The following is a 17,496-nucleotide window of genomic DNA, read 5'->3' as shown; positions in this document are numbered from 1 at the left end:
GTAAAACCTGCATTGGTATTTGTGTTTCTTTTGCAGATTAAGGCATCTTATGTAGATTTAGTTTTTTTTCTTCTCATTTAGCAAAACACCTTTGTCCCCAAAACAGACTTGCATTACATGGCACACCAGAATCCAATTTTAACTTCTTTCAATTTGACATGTTGACATTGATAGTTGTGTACTATATTGTTTAACTGATATTGGCCGTTTATGTGGCAAGTTTGGCAGTTTAGTTAAATACAAATGAGGTTTAAAGCGGATCAAATGTACAACATCTTCCTCTCTCCTCGGCCAGTCTTAGCTATTTCTGATAAACAAGAGAAGGGGGGGGGGCTGCTGCCCACGGAGTGCATAATGGGAGTTGTAGTTCTTAAGAGCTACCCTCCAAGAGCACACACAGAACGAAGAGCATTCAACTCCCATAAAACCTTCCCCCGCGAGCATGACAACTAAAATTTGTCAGAATCCACACGGCACCGCCCGAGAATGCCCAGGGACTCCTCTCATTGGCCGGCTCCTTCTGCCAATCAAATGTTTACCATCAAATTGTTGCCTCCTATCTTTTCTACTCTGGGACTGACGTTACTGGTCAGTGCTGTGGTAAGGCGTCCCGTGGCGGAAGACCTGCACCAAATAATGTGGATAAAGTGAGTATTTCAGAATGACACTCTTTGTTTTTGGTCCACAGTGATAGGTTTGTGTGTAAGAATGTTGTTTTGACCGTGGTTCTGTTGTACTTTACTCGTGTCTTTGTTAACGGGCAGCTTGAAAGCCTTGACACGAAAGAAGCCAGGGATTGATGGACTCACTATACTGACCACTTGCGTGTACATTTTCAGTCATGATATGTCTAAAATTTAGGTTATAAAGTCATTAACCATAAACCAACGTGGGTTCATTTTCGTTTGCAAAAGCTATATGACACTTTGATTGGCAGATTATGGTGGCTTGAGACATCAGTACTATTCTCAGTACGTTAACCAGGCTTTTTTCTTAGAAGTTGGTAACCGACCAAAAATCCTATTGTTATCAGCATGATCTGTGTTTAAATCCCTGTATCATTGCCACAGCCCGATGGATACTGGCTTTTTGAGGCCAGTACTGATATCGATATTTGAGAGTTTAGAAATCAAATAACAGATATATCGGCTGATATTTGTTTTTGTTTTAGTCTTTACATAAACTCATAACAATTGATAAAAATCATTCATAAAAATGTAATTCATCATCACATTATTTTTCTTGTGAACAAGACATTTACTGAGTATAGGGTCGGTCAATATTCAATACCCTGTGACAATATACAGCATATTTGTCAACCATTTATACCTATGCATTTAATATCGATGTGATATCAGTGTGTTAACGTTAGGCTATTGTGGGCAGTGTTGCAAATCAATACATCTTTGAAGCAATATTGAATTTTTATATGATCTTTTGCATCATTGTGATGAAACACCTTGATTTATTGGGTATTTAATTTGCTGGATTACTTAAAAACAGACCCTCCTGTCATTTTGATCTGTTAACAGTTTCACATGTGATTTCAAGAAATATTTACCCAGTTCCCCATTAGAATAACATAAAACATATTGTTAAAGCTTGTTTTTTTTATGCTGTGATGTAAAACATAGACTGTTTCATGTGTTATTTGTTGCATAGCCTGTTGTAAGACAGCACAAACATTAGTCCTACATCAAAAGATGGAAGTGCAGGACCAGGAGTCTCTGGGGAGATGGGACCGGCTGGGCAGCCGGGATGCCATCTCCAGAACTAAAGCCATGGAGAACATCTGCCAGGACGTCATGAGGAAAGTGGAGGCCATCAGGCCCATACCATTATTGGCCCCCCCAGCCTCAGGAAGCCCTCCCAAGAGTGACCTAAATGACATCCTGGCTCACCTCCTCATGCTGTCCAAACGGTGTCCCTATGACGATGTCAAGGAGCGATGTGTTCGGCTTCTACAGGGAGTCCAGGTAGGACATTCATACAGCTTATGAGACCCCAGCGAGCTTCTTTTTCTATGCTGCGTTGAGCTGCGTGCTGTCATATGTCCTCCCATACTAGTGCTTATGGTATTGTTCTACTGCCATCTGCTCCTCTCCACCTCTTCATAAGCATTGCAAACATTGTGGTTGAGTCAGAACGTCGTCGAGATCCAATGCATGTTTAATCAAGTGGATTACATTTAATGGCACAATGAAACACCCTGAACTCATTAACACTTAAACATAACAATAGCCAAGTATTCACCAATCCAGCCCTTCAACCACATGCATACATGCACAGAGAAGAGCAAGTCAAGAATTTGTATAAACAATTTAATAATATCACCATAGGAATATCACAAGGAATGGGGCTGGCTAAAGGGGAGACCTCACACAGACCAGTGGTCTGTCACAACCATCTGCTGACATAAACATCATCTTCTTATATTAGCTAAAATCAGTGTCAGCACTATCAGTATGCCATGCAGTTTTTGTTGTTATTGCTAATGTGGTGCGGTGTGATTTGGATTCAGGTCACAGCATGTAGCTCAATTTGATTCAGTATTCATGTTATTGTCAATTCTTTCTGAACCAGCCTTAGTATAAGAAGTGGTCAGGACTTAAAAATCTATATTCATGGTTAATATGTTTTGATGATTAATCTCGGTGCTTAGGCATTTTGGATTAATTATATTTTGTCAGTTAAAATTGTCCTAATTTATTTGCAGTGACCAAAATATTGGTTTTATCCTGGCTTTAGCGTGGTGTTAGCTGTGGCCTGTACCACTTAATGAGTCCTCTAATAACAAACAAAACAACTAAGCCTAACCACTTTTGATGACCTGCCATGTTGTTATTCTGAGGAAATGGACTGTTTAGCAGTGGTATTAATTCCTGTTTGTGTGAAGTGTTTTTGGAAGGTGGAGGAGAGGGACAGAGAGAGAGATGAGAGAGGGAGAAAGCTGCTTTGCAGGTTTAGCAGTACACACTGCCTGGTATTTTTGATTTATGCTAAACTGAATTTGCGGTTGACTTGCCAAAGGGTGTGTTTATGAGCCCAATGTGGCAGCTCCTTTTGTTCTGGTCCCACAGTTGAAGACCCCCTCTGATCAACACACACACACACGCACGCACACACACACACACACACACACACACACACCTTTCTCACGTCAGGGATGGGGGAGGAGGGGCTTGGGCTCAGACAGACCTCTAATTCCAGCAGATCCACTGATTTAAGACAAAATCTTTGAAAGCGCAGACAGTCCTTTCCTCATTGCCACCCCCCTCCTCTAGAAGAGGAAGGCCTCCTGCTTGGAGAGAATAACATCTCTCAATACCCTCAGGGCTTGCAAAATGTTTGCCTTGAACAATATTTTGCTAGTTTATTGCCCCAATGTGCATATCCACAGTATATTTTGTACACTTTATTTTATGTGAAAGTAAATCCAATAATAACTTTAAAAAGGAGGAATAACCTCGTCCATTGTGTGGCATGAAACAAATCTAATCCCAGACACTTATATACAGTAGATGGTTGAAAATAAAAAGCCTTTAATAGTATGTGCTAGTACATTAAAAAAATAAATGCTAATGCCTATTGGCACACACACTTAAAGCTATAGTTTGACATTTTGGGAAAAACGCTTATTCCCTAGAACTACCAGTTACCGGCTGTCAACCTACCAACACCTCTAAAGTTGGTTTAATCCTTTAAAAAACACAAATTCTGGTTTAACTGGGGATTTATGTGCATCTCTCATCAAAGGCCACAGAACCTTTTTATGTCCCTAGCAGTTACCTCATTTGTTTTTCAAGGCACCCTGAATATGCAGGTCAAGCTGTGATCACAGTTAAAGGAGTGGGCTTGAATGTTTTTCTGTGTTACGTTGCCCCAATATTTCTGAGGTTATGGGGTCACGGCTGAAAATAGGGTTCTATGTCTGCAGGGAGGGGTTGGGCTCCCATAACAGTTTTCCCTAGGTTTGTGAAAGACGTACTGTAGGTGCATGTATTTTGTGGGAAGTAAAGCGGTCCTTCCTGGAGCAGATAATTAAAGACAAAACTTAAGCTAAAGAAGTCCATTGGGGACCAGCTACAATCATTCGATCTGAGTCATTTAATCAAGTCATTTAATTAGTTTTGATGCTCACAAGATTTTACATTCATTTGGCTTAGGTGCTACCAAAAACGGCTTGGGTGCTGCGCCTAAGCCTTATAATGGCAGGGAAAACCCTGCAAATGCACACACATGCACACATACCAAGAGAGCTAAAGAGGTGGGCAAACTCCATAGAGCTCTCTCTCTCTCTCTCTCTCTCTCTCTCTCTCTCTCTCTCTCTCTCTCTCTCTCTCTCTCTCTCTCTCTCTCTCTCTCGTCACCATGTTCCCTCACTGGATGAAAGGAGCGCAGTCTTGGGCAGCTGGATAAAGACAGAGAGGGATTTCTTTGTGTTATGTAATTAGTCCATTGTGTTAGCCCTCTACCCTAACTTGAATTAAGCGTTACTCTCAAAAGATCAACATATTCTTGTCATGCAGGCTGGTGCTGCGCAGATTCCAGAGATTTTGTCCACATCTACGGCCTACAGGGATGAAATGATGTAGTAAAGAATGTACAGTAAATGCCAAATGAACATTAACTGCATATTTCAAGATATTTCCCGAATCCTCAAAGACTCCTTTGTCCATGAAGATTAAAATAAATATTTGCTGTGCAGTAAATATTTTTTTAACCCATTTTCCAAATTGTGACTGTGTTTTTCTAAATGTAAACAGAGATGGTAAGTGATTTGTTTTCTATGTTTAATTATCAGGTTTAGTTATCTATTAGTTAGTCTCGCTTTGCCAGACCATTCTCCACACGCTGCGGACGAGGGTCTGGCTACTCCACACAGCATTCCAGGATGGGAGAAAAACATGCTCTGGTTTATTGGCATTTCTTTAAACCAATCACAATCTTAATTTACCGTGCATCGATCTGAGGAGTAGGGCTGGGCACGAACATCGATACTTTTATGGCACCGAAAAAAATACCTGGATCCTATGCGTATCGAAAAATAATTCATCTTTCGGTGCCAAATTTCGGTTCCACAAGCGTCTGAGCGCTTAAGTGCAAGCTTATCTGTTCTCTCTGCATATTGACACAGAGTGGAGCTCTGACCGACACACACCCGCGTGCAGAGGTGCGGACGGAGCAAACTACGTCGGCTCTGCAGTTTTGTTGAAGTCACAGTGTGTCACGGCAATGTCGATAAAGTGGTTACAGTTTTTCAAAACTTCACGCAGACAGCGTTTGCTGCGATATGATATTAATGGCGAGCCGAAAGCGGTTGCGTGCTGTTTTACACTTCCTCTGAGACAAGCAGGCACAACAGTGGTTTCTGTACCCTGATGACTGACTGACAGGCTGAGGTTGTAAGGACAGGCAACTTCTACAGCACCTTTCAGCAACAAGGCAATTCATTTACATTCCTTTGCACTTAAGTTAGTTCTTCATTAGTTCAATGTTGACAACAGGGCAGTCACCAAGTTTATTGTTAAAGGTTTTTGTGTCATTATGCAGTTTGACCTAAAAAGTCTGTTCTTTACATTCCTTTGCATTTTAGTTGGTTCAATATTAGCCTGTACACAATGTCATTTGTTTATTAATTATTTATAATATGTTAACGTTGTGGCAAAAAGGTTTCTCTTTTTTTTGTTAATTTTTAAAGTTCGGATTGATACCAATTCTAAGTATCGAAAAACACAACCTGTTTTATTAATGTTACTCTTGAGTGAGCAGTGTTACCAGAATTTTTTTATTTTGATAACTGTTTTTATTCACAATTAAGGTAGACAATGAAAGTTTTGTGTTTAATGTATTTTTGTTGACGTTGAAATGGATTTTAAAACATATGGTAACGAAAAAAGTATTAAGGAACCGGCATCGAAACTGAGGTATCGGAATTGGCACCAGATCATAAGATTTTGTACGATGCCCAGCCCTCCTGAGGAGCAGTTAACCATAGTCCTCATAAATCCACTGGAGTTTAAACTTCCAATGCAAAGAAAGCGTAAGGAAACAGACATCAGCAAAAAGACATGCATCCGGCGGAATTTCCTGCGGCACCAGAACAATCCCGGAAGTGGAACATCAAGGATATAGACTATCTATTAGTTAATGTTATTTTCTCAGAAAATTTGATATTTTCATACATAATACTGCATTTTTATTTTTCCAGCCTCTCATTCTACAAAATGAGCAACCATCTCGTTTTGGTTTAGGAAAGTGGAATTGCAACTTGGGAAATGGGTTAAATATATTTTTCACTGTGCAGCAGACAGAATATTTTTTTGATCCAGATTGTGCAGCTTTGACTGCTTTAAAGAAATGAGAGAGAGCTTTTGTAGTTACGAAACTTAAGCTAACTTGTTTTTCTCTGAGGAAGGCAAAGGGCTGTGGATGTTTTATGCTGCTCCTAATTTTTTTACACCTACTTACTTAGCTAATTATGGACATTAAGGATGACTCTGCAGCCCCTGTAATAAACACTTATGTGTGATTAATTAAGTGAAATGGCTTCCTGGATCTGGCCTCCTCCCAGAATAACCCAAACCCATTTCTGTCTCCACATGGAAAGCTTGGGAGTGTCTCCAGGCCCTCGTTGATGACATCAGATATAGATCACATTGCTTGTTCAGGATTTAATTTATTCATGGGAGGTGCATAAGGTCTCTGTTATACAGGTTGTAAAGCTTGTGCACTGCTTTTTAAATCTGTCAAGACTGAAATATATGAATGGACACTTATGGTAATAAAGTCCTTGTTTGCATTGGCCCTAAAATGTTTCATCCATTATTGTTTGAGGTTGGTGTTGCGTTGTTGCTTGTGCAGTGGTTTAATCCTTTGAGATATTGTTGCATCATTTGTTATTGATTGTAGATCCGGTTTGGTCTTGGAATGCTTATTTTCTGTCTCAAAGGTGCCATGCTGGTAAGACTATATAAACAAACTTGACTTGTCAACCTTGACAGACAGGAGTGTGTTGACCGATGCAACATTGCTCTTCAGAGAAGGCTGAGTCGAAGTCCACTCGTAGACCGTAACATTAGTTTGGAGTTGTTAAAGTTGTTTTGCTTATTGTCACCTTTTTTTAAATGCTTTTGTGCATGTGTGTGGGTAAATGTACCTGCTTGTGTCTTTGTAACTGTACTGTATGTGTCGGCGTGTTTGTGTGCATGACTCCAGTCTTCTCTCAGCTACTTGTGCTTCCTCTATAAATAGTGAGAAACCATGGATATAGAGTCTTGTGGTCTGGACAGATCTGCTGGATTATGGGTGATCTCAGCTTCAAACCAGGTCAGACAAATTGCATGTTGAGGGGGGAGAGAAAGCAGCAGCAGGCAATGACCTTTGGTACAGTAACTGTACAGTGCTCCATGGAGGATGTGTTAGAGAAATAAAGCTGTGGAATTACAGCTGCCAGCCAGCTGGACAGAATGATGGGACAGTGTTGATAGGAGCTGGGGTGGGTGTGTGCACTGTGTACAATCTGTGGGATGTTTAATCTAGCTAAGCTACATGAAGCTTTATGTTGCAATCATATTGTGGCCACTTAAGGCTTTTCTACACTCCTTCAAGCCTCTTAATATGATTGTTTTGTCCCTGGTGATGCTGATACTGGCGATGATAGTGGCACAATGACGTAGCTCTGCTTCTTTGATGCATTTTAGCTTCTTTTCTGTTGCTTTTCAAAGTTTTGGTGCAATTTAGAGCTATAATGAATGATTCAATCAACAGAAAATCTATCAACAGTTATGATTATTGGTTAATCATTTCAGCCATTTTCTCCAGCTTCTCCACTGTGAGGAGAACTGAATATCTTTTGGGTGTGGGACTGTTGGCCGCACAAATCGAGATATTTGAAGGCATTTTTATCCTGGGAACGGTGTTGAACCATATCCTTATGGCACAAATGTCTGTGGCTAAAAACACTGAGCGGCTTTCTCAATGTACAAATTGAATTTATTTATAAAGTGTGTCTAGTTTACTGCACGGGAAAATAAACTGTGCAAGAATCAGAGGATTCATACAATATCTCTTTCCAGCACCAAATGCCTGTTTAGCCAGGGTATTAGAGACCATTTCTAACATGCTGGGAAAGCATGCCAACACACAAGCCCCCACTTTGATCCTACAACACAGACAGACCCCCACCTTCCAGCCAGTGCTGCATGCTGCTGGCTGCTGTAGACCCGGGAAGACTAGTGAGGAGGGGGCATGAGGGAAGTGTGCAACTAGGTCACTGTCAATCCTGTTGAGTAAATGGTAAAAAAGCACAATTTTCTGTTTTTAGCCATTATAACATATGTAAAAAAATCTCAAACATTTTCCTGTAGACAGGAAAAAGAAGAATCTGCTAATTTGTTCACTGTAAGAATCATCAGTATTCATTGGAACGGCTGTTCCACTAAAAACATGTAAAAGCTGTATTATCCGGGCAATGAGGGAGGGTGGGCTAGTGGGTCTGGGCTTTAGCAGAGCCTAAGCAGTCGTCATGGTACCAGTGGCATGAGGTGCAATAATCGGGTGGGTTGGTTGACACTGTCACTAACCGATGTGAGTCGAGTGCAGATGTGAGTTGTGCTTGCGTCACTTTGCGACAATAATCCCTGATGTCAGTTCTAGATTAGAGGCTGAAGTAGCCTACAAGAACTTGCTAACGAGAGACTTCTGTAATGTCAATACAATAAATGTACCTACAAGACGAAGTTCGTTCACTGCTGGCTACAAGTTAGCAATCAAACACGACAAAGGCTGTCACTTGGAAAAAATACCTGGATCGTTAGCAATCAATCATAGATGGCTTAAACGTTTTTGAAATTATTTCCATCTTCTGTTATTGTTTGTAATGAGAAAAGTTTATTATTTTATGGATTTCAGCATGACACAGACGCGACCACCTCGCGCCATGGATGTATTAAGAGAACTCACACCTACCTTACTTGCAGCCCAGATCCGGATCCCTTGGCGTTATGCCTTATGCGTTATTTTAAACCGTTTAAATCTGAGCATGCACAACTCACATCTGCACTCGACTCACATCGAGTAGTGACAGACACCATTACTTATCAATCAATCAAAATGTATTTATATAGCACTTTAATTTATATAGGTTATATAGCAACCAGCAGGTATCCCACTTAGGGGTGGGAGAGCTGCTCTGTCCAAAGAAAGTGGAAATGTTGCAAAACATATCTATGCGCTGAAGGTTGAGCAACAGATGGGGGGAAGTAACAGCGGTTGAATAGATCATGTAGTTTTGTCTCACCCACATACCCCTAGACTGTGGAAGGAGGATGAGGGGGAGGAGAGAGAAGGCAAGGCTGTGGACAACAGTAACTAAGTGCTGTATCAGGAGGTGGGAAAGGAATAACAAACTCTTTGAAGGAGAGAAACTCGCACACAGAAAATGAACATAAATAAAGAGTTGTAGGCCCAGGTTATCGGTTCAGTCCATCCATCCGTCTTTGTCCGCTTATCCGACGCGGGGGCAGCAGGGGACCCCAAACTTCCCTTTCCCGAGCCACATAAACCAGCTCTGACTGGGGGATCCCGAGGTGTTCCCAGGCCAGGTTCAGTGCACGAAAATAATAATAGCCATGTGTCTGCTCTGCGTGCATGTTTCAACCTCAGGTAGAGCAGGATTTGCTGTGTTGCTCCTATCAAGAGATTCAAGGATAGAGATAGGGTGATCACATGGTGCTGTGGAACGAACAAGCCTCATTCTCTTTCATTGCCATGTGATATTTAAAAACTTGCATATGGAATTTAAATTCCCTAATTATTTAAAGGTGCACTATGCATTCCTGCAAGTAAATTTAAAACAAAACAGAGCAAGCTTGCCCCTCCCATGGATGTATTAAGAGAACTGGATACAGTGTTCGGCGAGAAGCCCCGTACGTTCCAATGAGAGTGCTCAAAAGCGCATAAAGCAAACATGGAGCTCGGCTCTTCCGCATTGTTGGCCCATAACGCTGGTTGGCTCACGATGGGCATGAGCACTAGCAACAATTTTGTTTGTGTTGTTGAAGCAACCGGTAGCAACATGCGCGTTCATGAGCTCCTCTCTCGTGTCTCGTACAAGTGGCGAACTCATGAACTCGCCGTTTTTATTGTCTAAAATATTCACTAACGTTAAACATTGTGTTTTCGTTGTTCCCGATCGTTTACATGCTTAGCTAAATAAACGATAAATGTATTTAGCTAGACAACCAAGGAGATTTAATTATTATGTTGGGCAACTAGCTAGCTAGCTAGCTAGCTAGCTAATAACTAGCGCTAGCAGTTAGCCTGCAGTTTCATGAACAGAGCTCATCCATGGCTTCATCCCTCATCCATGTTACAAGCTTCACAGCATACAGCCCTCGGATGTATCATAAGAGAGAACCAAGGCGATGTAATCACTATGTCTGTAGTAACGTTATGTAGCTAGGCATATAACTAGCTATGTATAGCTCTTAATACAGCCATGCTAGCTACCCTTGATGTTAGCAACTAGCTAGCTAGCCAATAGCCCGCCAGTTTGGGTAACGCTAATGACGTTACATCCACGTAACAGGCTTTACAGCATACATATATCCCTCGGATGTATCATAACTTCATAAGATAATACCATGGACGTATTAATAGAACACATGGTGAATTACAACCATTAGCTATATCCATTATTACAGCTAGCTACATGAGCTCGTGAGAACAGTCATGTGAGCGGGCGGGCGCAGTCCCGCGGCTCTGCTCGCATCCACTATGCGCGTTCATCATGCCAAATTTAATAATTCTGGATTTGCTTCTAGTGCATGTTCAAAATGTTAAAAACATGATGTTTTAAACAAGGACCCTTTCAGTGTTCGGGCTGGTAAGTTGATATACCCAGAAACAAATTATCCGCTGAAATATAGAGGTTTCTTTCGCCATACAAAGTCTATGTGAAAAGTCTTTCTGGGCCATGGGGTGCAGTACCACCGTTATCCGCTAAGCCCATGGTGGCTTTTAGACTTGACGCTCTTCCTGGGGGCTTGGCCCCTCCACCCAGGTTTCCGTAACTGTCATGACTAACTGACTGTCACTAACCCCCACCCCCTCCCCCAACCATCTTGTCAGTGATTGGCTGGAACGTGTTTGTTTTATTTTTGTCTAAAAGCTACTATGGGCTTAGCAGATAACGGTGGTACTGCACCCCATGGCCCAGAAAGACTTTTCACATAGACTTTGCATGGCGAAAGAAACCTCTATATTTCAGCGGATAATTTGTTTGGGGGTACATCAACTTACCAGCCCAAACAATTGAAGGGTCCTTGTTTAAAACGTCACATTTTTAACATCCACTAGTAGCCGAATCCAGAGTTATTAAACTAAATATGACGAACGTGCATAATGGACGCAAGCAGACCCGCGGGACTGTGACTGTTCTCCCGAGGTCCTGTAGCTGTAATAATGGATAGCGCTAATGGTTGTAATTCACCATGTGTTCTATTAATACATTTATGGTATTATCTTATGATACACCCGAGGGATGTATGTATGCTTGTAACGTCATGTATGAAGCGTTTCCCAAGCTGGCGGGGCTATCGGCTAGTAGCTATTAGCGGTAGCTAGCATGGATGTATTAAGAGAACGGTAATACCATAATTAGCTATATGCCTACATAACGTTACTACAGACATAGCTAGTGATTACATCACCTTGGTTCTCTCTTATGATACATCCGAGGGCTGTATGCTGTAAAGCTTGTAACGTGGATGAGGGATGAAGCCATGGATGAGCTCTGTTCACGAAACTGCAGGCTAACCGTAATAGCTAGCGCTAGCTAGTAGCACGACACAATGATTAAATCTCCTTGGTTGTCTAAATACATCCATTGTTTATTTAGATAAGCATGTAAACGATCAGGAACAACGAAAACACAATGTTTAACGTTAGTGAATATTTTAGACAATGAAAACGGCGAGTTCATGAGTTTGCCACTTGTAAGAGACATGAAAGACATGAACGAGCATGTTGCTACCGGTTTCTATGACAACATAAACAAACTGTTGTTGGTGCGCATGTCCATTGTGACGTCATGGGCCAGTCAACGCGGAAGAGCTGAGCTCCATGTTTGCTTTATGCGCTTTTGAGCACTCTCATTGGAATGTACAGGGTATCCCGCCGAACACTGTATCCAGTTATCTTAATACATCCATGATCCTGTCTCCCTAGTGTTTGTTTGAAGTTTACGACCCCTGTGTTGTCTCCCGAGACTGGGCTTTTTCACAGTGTATTCAGGGGGCAGGCAGCTAATGGATCAAGGACAGATGCCTATGATTTGAGATAAAAATGAAATCGCACTGAAATCATGCAGGAACGCATAGTGCACCTTTTAAGTTAAGCCTTCTGCTGCTTTGTTAGCTCTTATTATCATTTCTTTACCCAGCACGTCTCTAACAATATTGTGTTCAACTTTTCTTTTTGTTGGTTTAATATTGCCAGCCCAGTAGAAACTGAAGCGTCCACAGGGGCAACGTTCAATGGGTTCCAAATGCCATGTATATTTTGAAAGCTGAAGTTTCTATTGGGCGTGGAATTAAACATTTATAGTTTCAGTTTGATTAGTTAAATATTTATGAACATTGTCCTTACTATCCAGCTTCCATAATGTAGTTGATTGGCTTCAATTATCATTATGCCCTCACAGAAATAAGCTTCAAGGTACCAGTATACTCTATACTATAAACCCCTCACCCAACACAATATTCAATTATAAGATTATTTATTATAAAGTATGACGTCTCTATCAAGTAAACTAAACAGTAGGGTTTTGTGGAGTTAGTGCAATATATTACTTATACTTATGTGTAAATATATTTTGTTGAGAAGCTGACTTTATTGTGCCCCTCCTATGTCTGAAACCAAACCAAAGCCTTTGTATATTTCTGTAGGCTTATGATATCATGAGGGAACAAACACACACACACACACACACACACAAAATAAATCTTGCTGATATAGAAGTGGCTGCATATCACCCTGCTTGTCTCATACACTCAGCCCGTGGTATTGGGCACTTTCATCTATCGACTTGCATGCCATCTGTTCAGGATTAATTTGATCGAATTCATAAATGAATGATGAAGCTTATTGTCCAGTGGAAGCAGTATTCGAAAAAAATCAATATATGCCTTTTATCCTCCACCCTCTTGCTCTTTAATGCTCGGCTTTTTACTTGATGAAAAAGAATCGCCAATTGAATGATTTCATCATTCACACAGCATACAGGGACTGAAGCAGCTTCAGTTCACCTATCTGAACACCAGATGGCGCTCTGTACCAGTCTGTAGCCTGCTTTTCCTCTCCTCAAGATGCTGGATGGGAATTTTCCATGTACTGGGCTGAATGCATGCAATGCTGCACATGATTTTAATTGTTTCCTTCTGCCCTAGTCACTGGGCATTCATCCAGTGTGTGTCTTTTTCTATGTGCTATTGTCTGTCTGTGTGTGTGTGTGTGTTGGTCTGTCTGCCTTTGAGTGTGAATGTGTGTTGTGTGTTTACAAGTCTTGAGAGATTTATAGCAGTGAGCATGCAGGATTTAGAGGCATCTGCGACTCAGGTCACAAAGCATGAATAGCCCAGTGGCTGCGGTCCAGGCCTCAGTCTGAGGTAGCCCCTATTAGGATACAAACCACACAGGCTCAACACCAGGCTTAACCAGCTGGAATACACAAACAAAATATTAGGGACAATCGGCCCTGTTCTGAACAGGAAATATTGTGTAACCACTAAAATTAAGTTGATAATCTGCAATTCTTTATCGATTTAACTTTTGGTTTTGGACCATTGATTGGACAAAATAAACAATTTGAAGGCCTCACCTTGATGGTGTATTGGTTTATTGAAATACTTGTTAACAGATTAGATTGTTGTACACCTAAACAACACAGGTTTAAGGTTTTGAGAGTTCTGCCATAATGGATGTGTACGTCAGAAATAATAGGGCAAAATGTAAAAATCAAGACGTATTTAATTTTTACGCCAATGCTTTTTTCCTGTGCCATTCCAGTATATTTGATTGTGTAGGCTTCTCTGTGAGTTTAAAGGCCCCTAACTGCCTTCCGTCTTGAAGGAGAACAGTGGACATGCAACAGTACACACACAGTGCTCACAAGGGCTTGTCAACCTCATCCGATCTTGTAAAGACCCCACACTTTGAGACATGAATTTAGCTGTGGTCAGCACATGATGGATCGTTTCCCATTGCAGGCATTGTATGGTGCTGCTCACCGAATAGTGTTGCTTCAGTTCACCCAGTGCCATGTTGGCTTAGCCGAGGCCCGGCTATGATGTTGTTTCAGCGTGTATGGTATTGTTCCAGGCCCAGTGTGGAGTGGTGGAGTGGCATTGTGCTCTCTTCTCGGGGGTATTGTCCCGAGCTGAGTGTGAGCTTGTTTATGTTACAGGCCAGTTTGTCAGGACGGTGACAGTTTCACGCTACAGGACCTCCACGTTCCCACAGTCGTTCACCTCTGACCTTGGCACTTTTGCTCCAAAATCAGGCCAAAGTTTGAGTGAGGGTGTGTCAATGTGTGTGATTGACATGCAGTGTTTGTAAAATTTACTTCAGCGTTTACTTAGGGTAGGAAAACACTCCCTCACATTGACCAGTGTGTCTACCCTAAATCTGGGTGGAGGTTATTTGGTGATTACACAGTTAAATAATCCAAAAAAAAATCACTTAAAGCAAAAGTCATTACAATGTATCACTTGTATTGATGAACCTACAGTGAATTATCACCTGAATCTGCAGCTCCCATTGGCTTTACGGAGCTTTTACAGTATATTCAGCTCATTGTTTAGCTGCCCGACCCACAACTTTACTGTTTTAGTTCACTCTCACCTAAAAAAACACTCTACAGCATCAAACGGCAGATAATGTTAGCGACTTGCTTGTGAATCTAGTGGTGCATTTAGCAGCTAGAGAGCCAGATATTTCCCTCAGAAGGTGTGTGTGTGTGTGCGTGCGTGTGTGTGCGTATCAAAGAGGAAATGCTTTTTGTTCCCTTTTTTTGTTTTAACAGTTCAACGGTTTTAAAGGTCAAGTGCAAAGTTGTTTACCCACGCTTGTACTACATGTCCCAACATAGTAATTCAAAGAGATACCATTACATCATGATGTCATCTATCACATCTTGAGGGTTTATCTGTCCCCCGATACACACACACACACACACACACACACACACGCTTGCTCCCACACTCACATACACCCTACACTAAGCACACTGGAATGTTCTGATAGCACATTACCTAACAACTCCACACTTTTGAAATCAGGTTGGATATAAGCAGGAAGCTAGTCCCTGAACGCATCATGTAAATGTGGCCTTTGTAAGCTGAGCCTTTTTGACCCATGAGCATGGGAAAATACTGGTGTTTTGTTGTTTGCACCAATAATTCAGGTTGTCCTCTCCTTTTGAATTATTCCAGATGTTGGCTTTAGCCACCTTGACCTACAACATGAATTTAGATTTCAGATAAATGAAATGAAGTGGATGTCTCATTCGTCCCGCTGAGCTGAGATAAGTCAGTTTAAGTAATCGGCATAAAGAAGCAGGCTTTATATGTTATAAGTAACTGCAGTTTCAGAAATTGTTCATTCTCAGTGAAGAAATTTGGATGTTTTGAGATTTTAACTTTAAATCACACACATGAAATGCAACTTATAAATACATTTTACCGCCTGAAGAACATTGCAAAAGTCAGGTTGTTTCTCTCCCTTTGGATGACTCAGAAAATCTGGAAAATCAGCTGGCTAGACTAATAAAGCTTTGTTTTGCAGACTCTTTTTTTGCAGTCAGTTTCCTTAAACCATGAACCATACGGTGTGAATAAGCTCCTTAACTCTAAGACTTTTCATCAGGCCTTAATGAATATTTTCATGCATTCAGAAAAATGTGTTAACTTTGCTTTTAGTTAGTGGCTGTTCTAATTATAATATTTTGTCTGGCATCTATTCTTCTTCATTCTGTTTTGGAAGGGAAAAAAAATAAAAAATAAAATAAAAAAAAATTTAAAATATATATTTTCATTCTGTTTTGACATGATTTGTTTAATGCTATTTCCTTTTATTGATCTATAATGTTAATACATGTGATGTGCTATATAATGTTTTATGCATTTAGTCTTATTTAGGGAAATCGGGGCTAGTTTTTCCGTTCTATTTGTTTTTCTTCTTTGATTCCTATATTTGTTTAGTGAAGATGAAGTTCATACAGCCCAATTACAGGATGATTACAATTAACTGCTGGACTCGAAGGTCAACAACAGGGAAAATGGACATTGTGGACTTTTCTGAAGATTAATATTTCACTTATAAGGGTCTGTGTAAGTCTATTTGGAGGCCCAGCTAACAAAAATATAGATATTCTTTATCATTATTCATTTGTGTGGTCTTGCAGGTTCTAATACATCAGATAATGCATAACAGTGCACAAAGCCTTCACCAAGGGTGTGTAGGCTTACTGTGAGTGTGCAGTATGTCTCTGCCAATGCCATGGTGATTAGAAAGTAAGAATGAGCCCCTCTTTGAAAGTACCAAGTATATTCTCTGAGGCCAAAGAGCACATTAGAGAGAGCTCTTACAAGTAGAAATATTTGGAAACAATGCAATCCATTGTTTAATGAGCAGGATAGAGAAAATGAGAGGTTGGACTGGGGGTGAATGAGCGGGTACAGTGAGATATAGCAAAAAGAATGCTGAGAAGAAACCGTAAACAGGGGAAAGGAATGAGGTGGAGGGAAACTTGCAAAGAAAGTTGGAAAAAGAAGATATATATGTCGGTCTGCGAAAAAGAATCTTGACAAAACAAAGCAATAGTTTACACATCAGGCTCTAGTAGAAGGAAATGTAGGGAAGAAAAGCACCGATTTTTGACTGACTTTTAGGGAGCTTAGAAGTACAAGAATAGTAGAGGCCAAGCTGAGCTAAACTCTTGAGAGAACAGAAGTGTCTTGAAGCCATAGGGAGATCGATTGTGAGAGAGACAAAAACAACTTCTCCATCTGGTTCCTGTATAGTCTAAGCTGGCAGATAACCTTGTTCGTTCCTCTGTAGATTTCTAGTCATGTTGCAGTAAACACTCGGAGGCCCTTACAGTAGAAAAACCAGGCATCTAAAGGTTGGCAACCAACCAACACAAAATATACACAAACCCTTGAGTCAGTTTTTTTTATTTATTTTTTCCTCTCTCCCTCCTTTTTACCGCTGAGGTTAACATTCTGGTAAATATCTCTAAGCCCTAAACTTATATCAGCTTTCCCCAACATCAAACCTTAATCTCAGGAATGGAGAGAAGGAGTCCATATCTGCTGTAAGAACAGATCCGCTCATGACCCATATGAGCTTATTCAAGAGCTCCCCTCAGGACATTAATCAGCGACATGCTCTGTTGTTTATTGGCTTGTTTCAAGGGAGTGTCAGTGGCCCATT

The 17,496-nt window shown here is 40.9% G+C and overlaps 1 protein-coding gene across 1 annotated transcript in view; it reads left to right on the top strand.

Moving 5' to 3' along the window:
• Positions 1-550: 550 nt before the first annotated feature.
• sesn1 (sestrin 1) overlaps positions 551-17,496 on the top strand; it is a 52,517-nt gene continuing 35,571 nt past the window's right edge. The window contains exons 1-2 of the mRNA XM_078274019.1: positions 551-647; positions 1,663-1,976. Of these exons, the coding sequence (XP_078130145.1) occupies positions 1,704-1,976 (273 nt within the window). The 5' untranslated portion in view covers positions 551-647; positions 1,663-1,703. The remainder of the gene's footprint in view (positions 648-1,662; positions 1,977-17,496) is intronic.

The sequence above is a fragment of the Sander vitreus genome, chromosome 18 (genome assembly GCF_031162955.1).
Source record: "Sander vitreus isolate 19-12246 chromosome 18, sanVit1, whole genome shotgun sequence".
Classification (NCBI taxonomy): Eukaryota; Metazoa; Chordata; class Actinopteri; order Perciformes; family Percidae; genus Sander; species Sander vitreus.
Note: the sequence above shows the minus strand (reverse complement) of the source record. Positions and strands in the feature narration are given on the sequence as shown.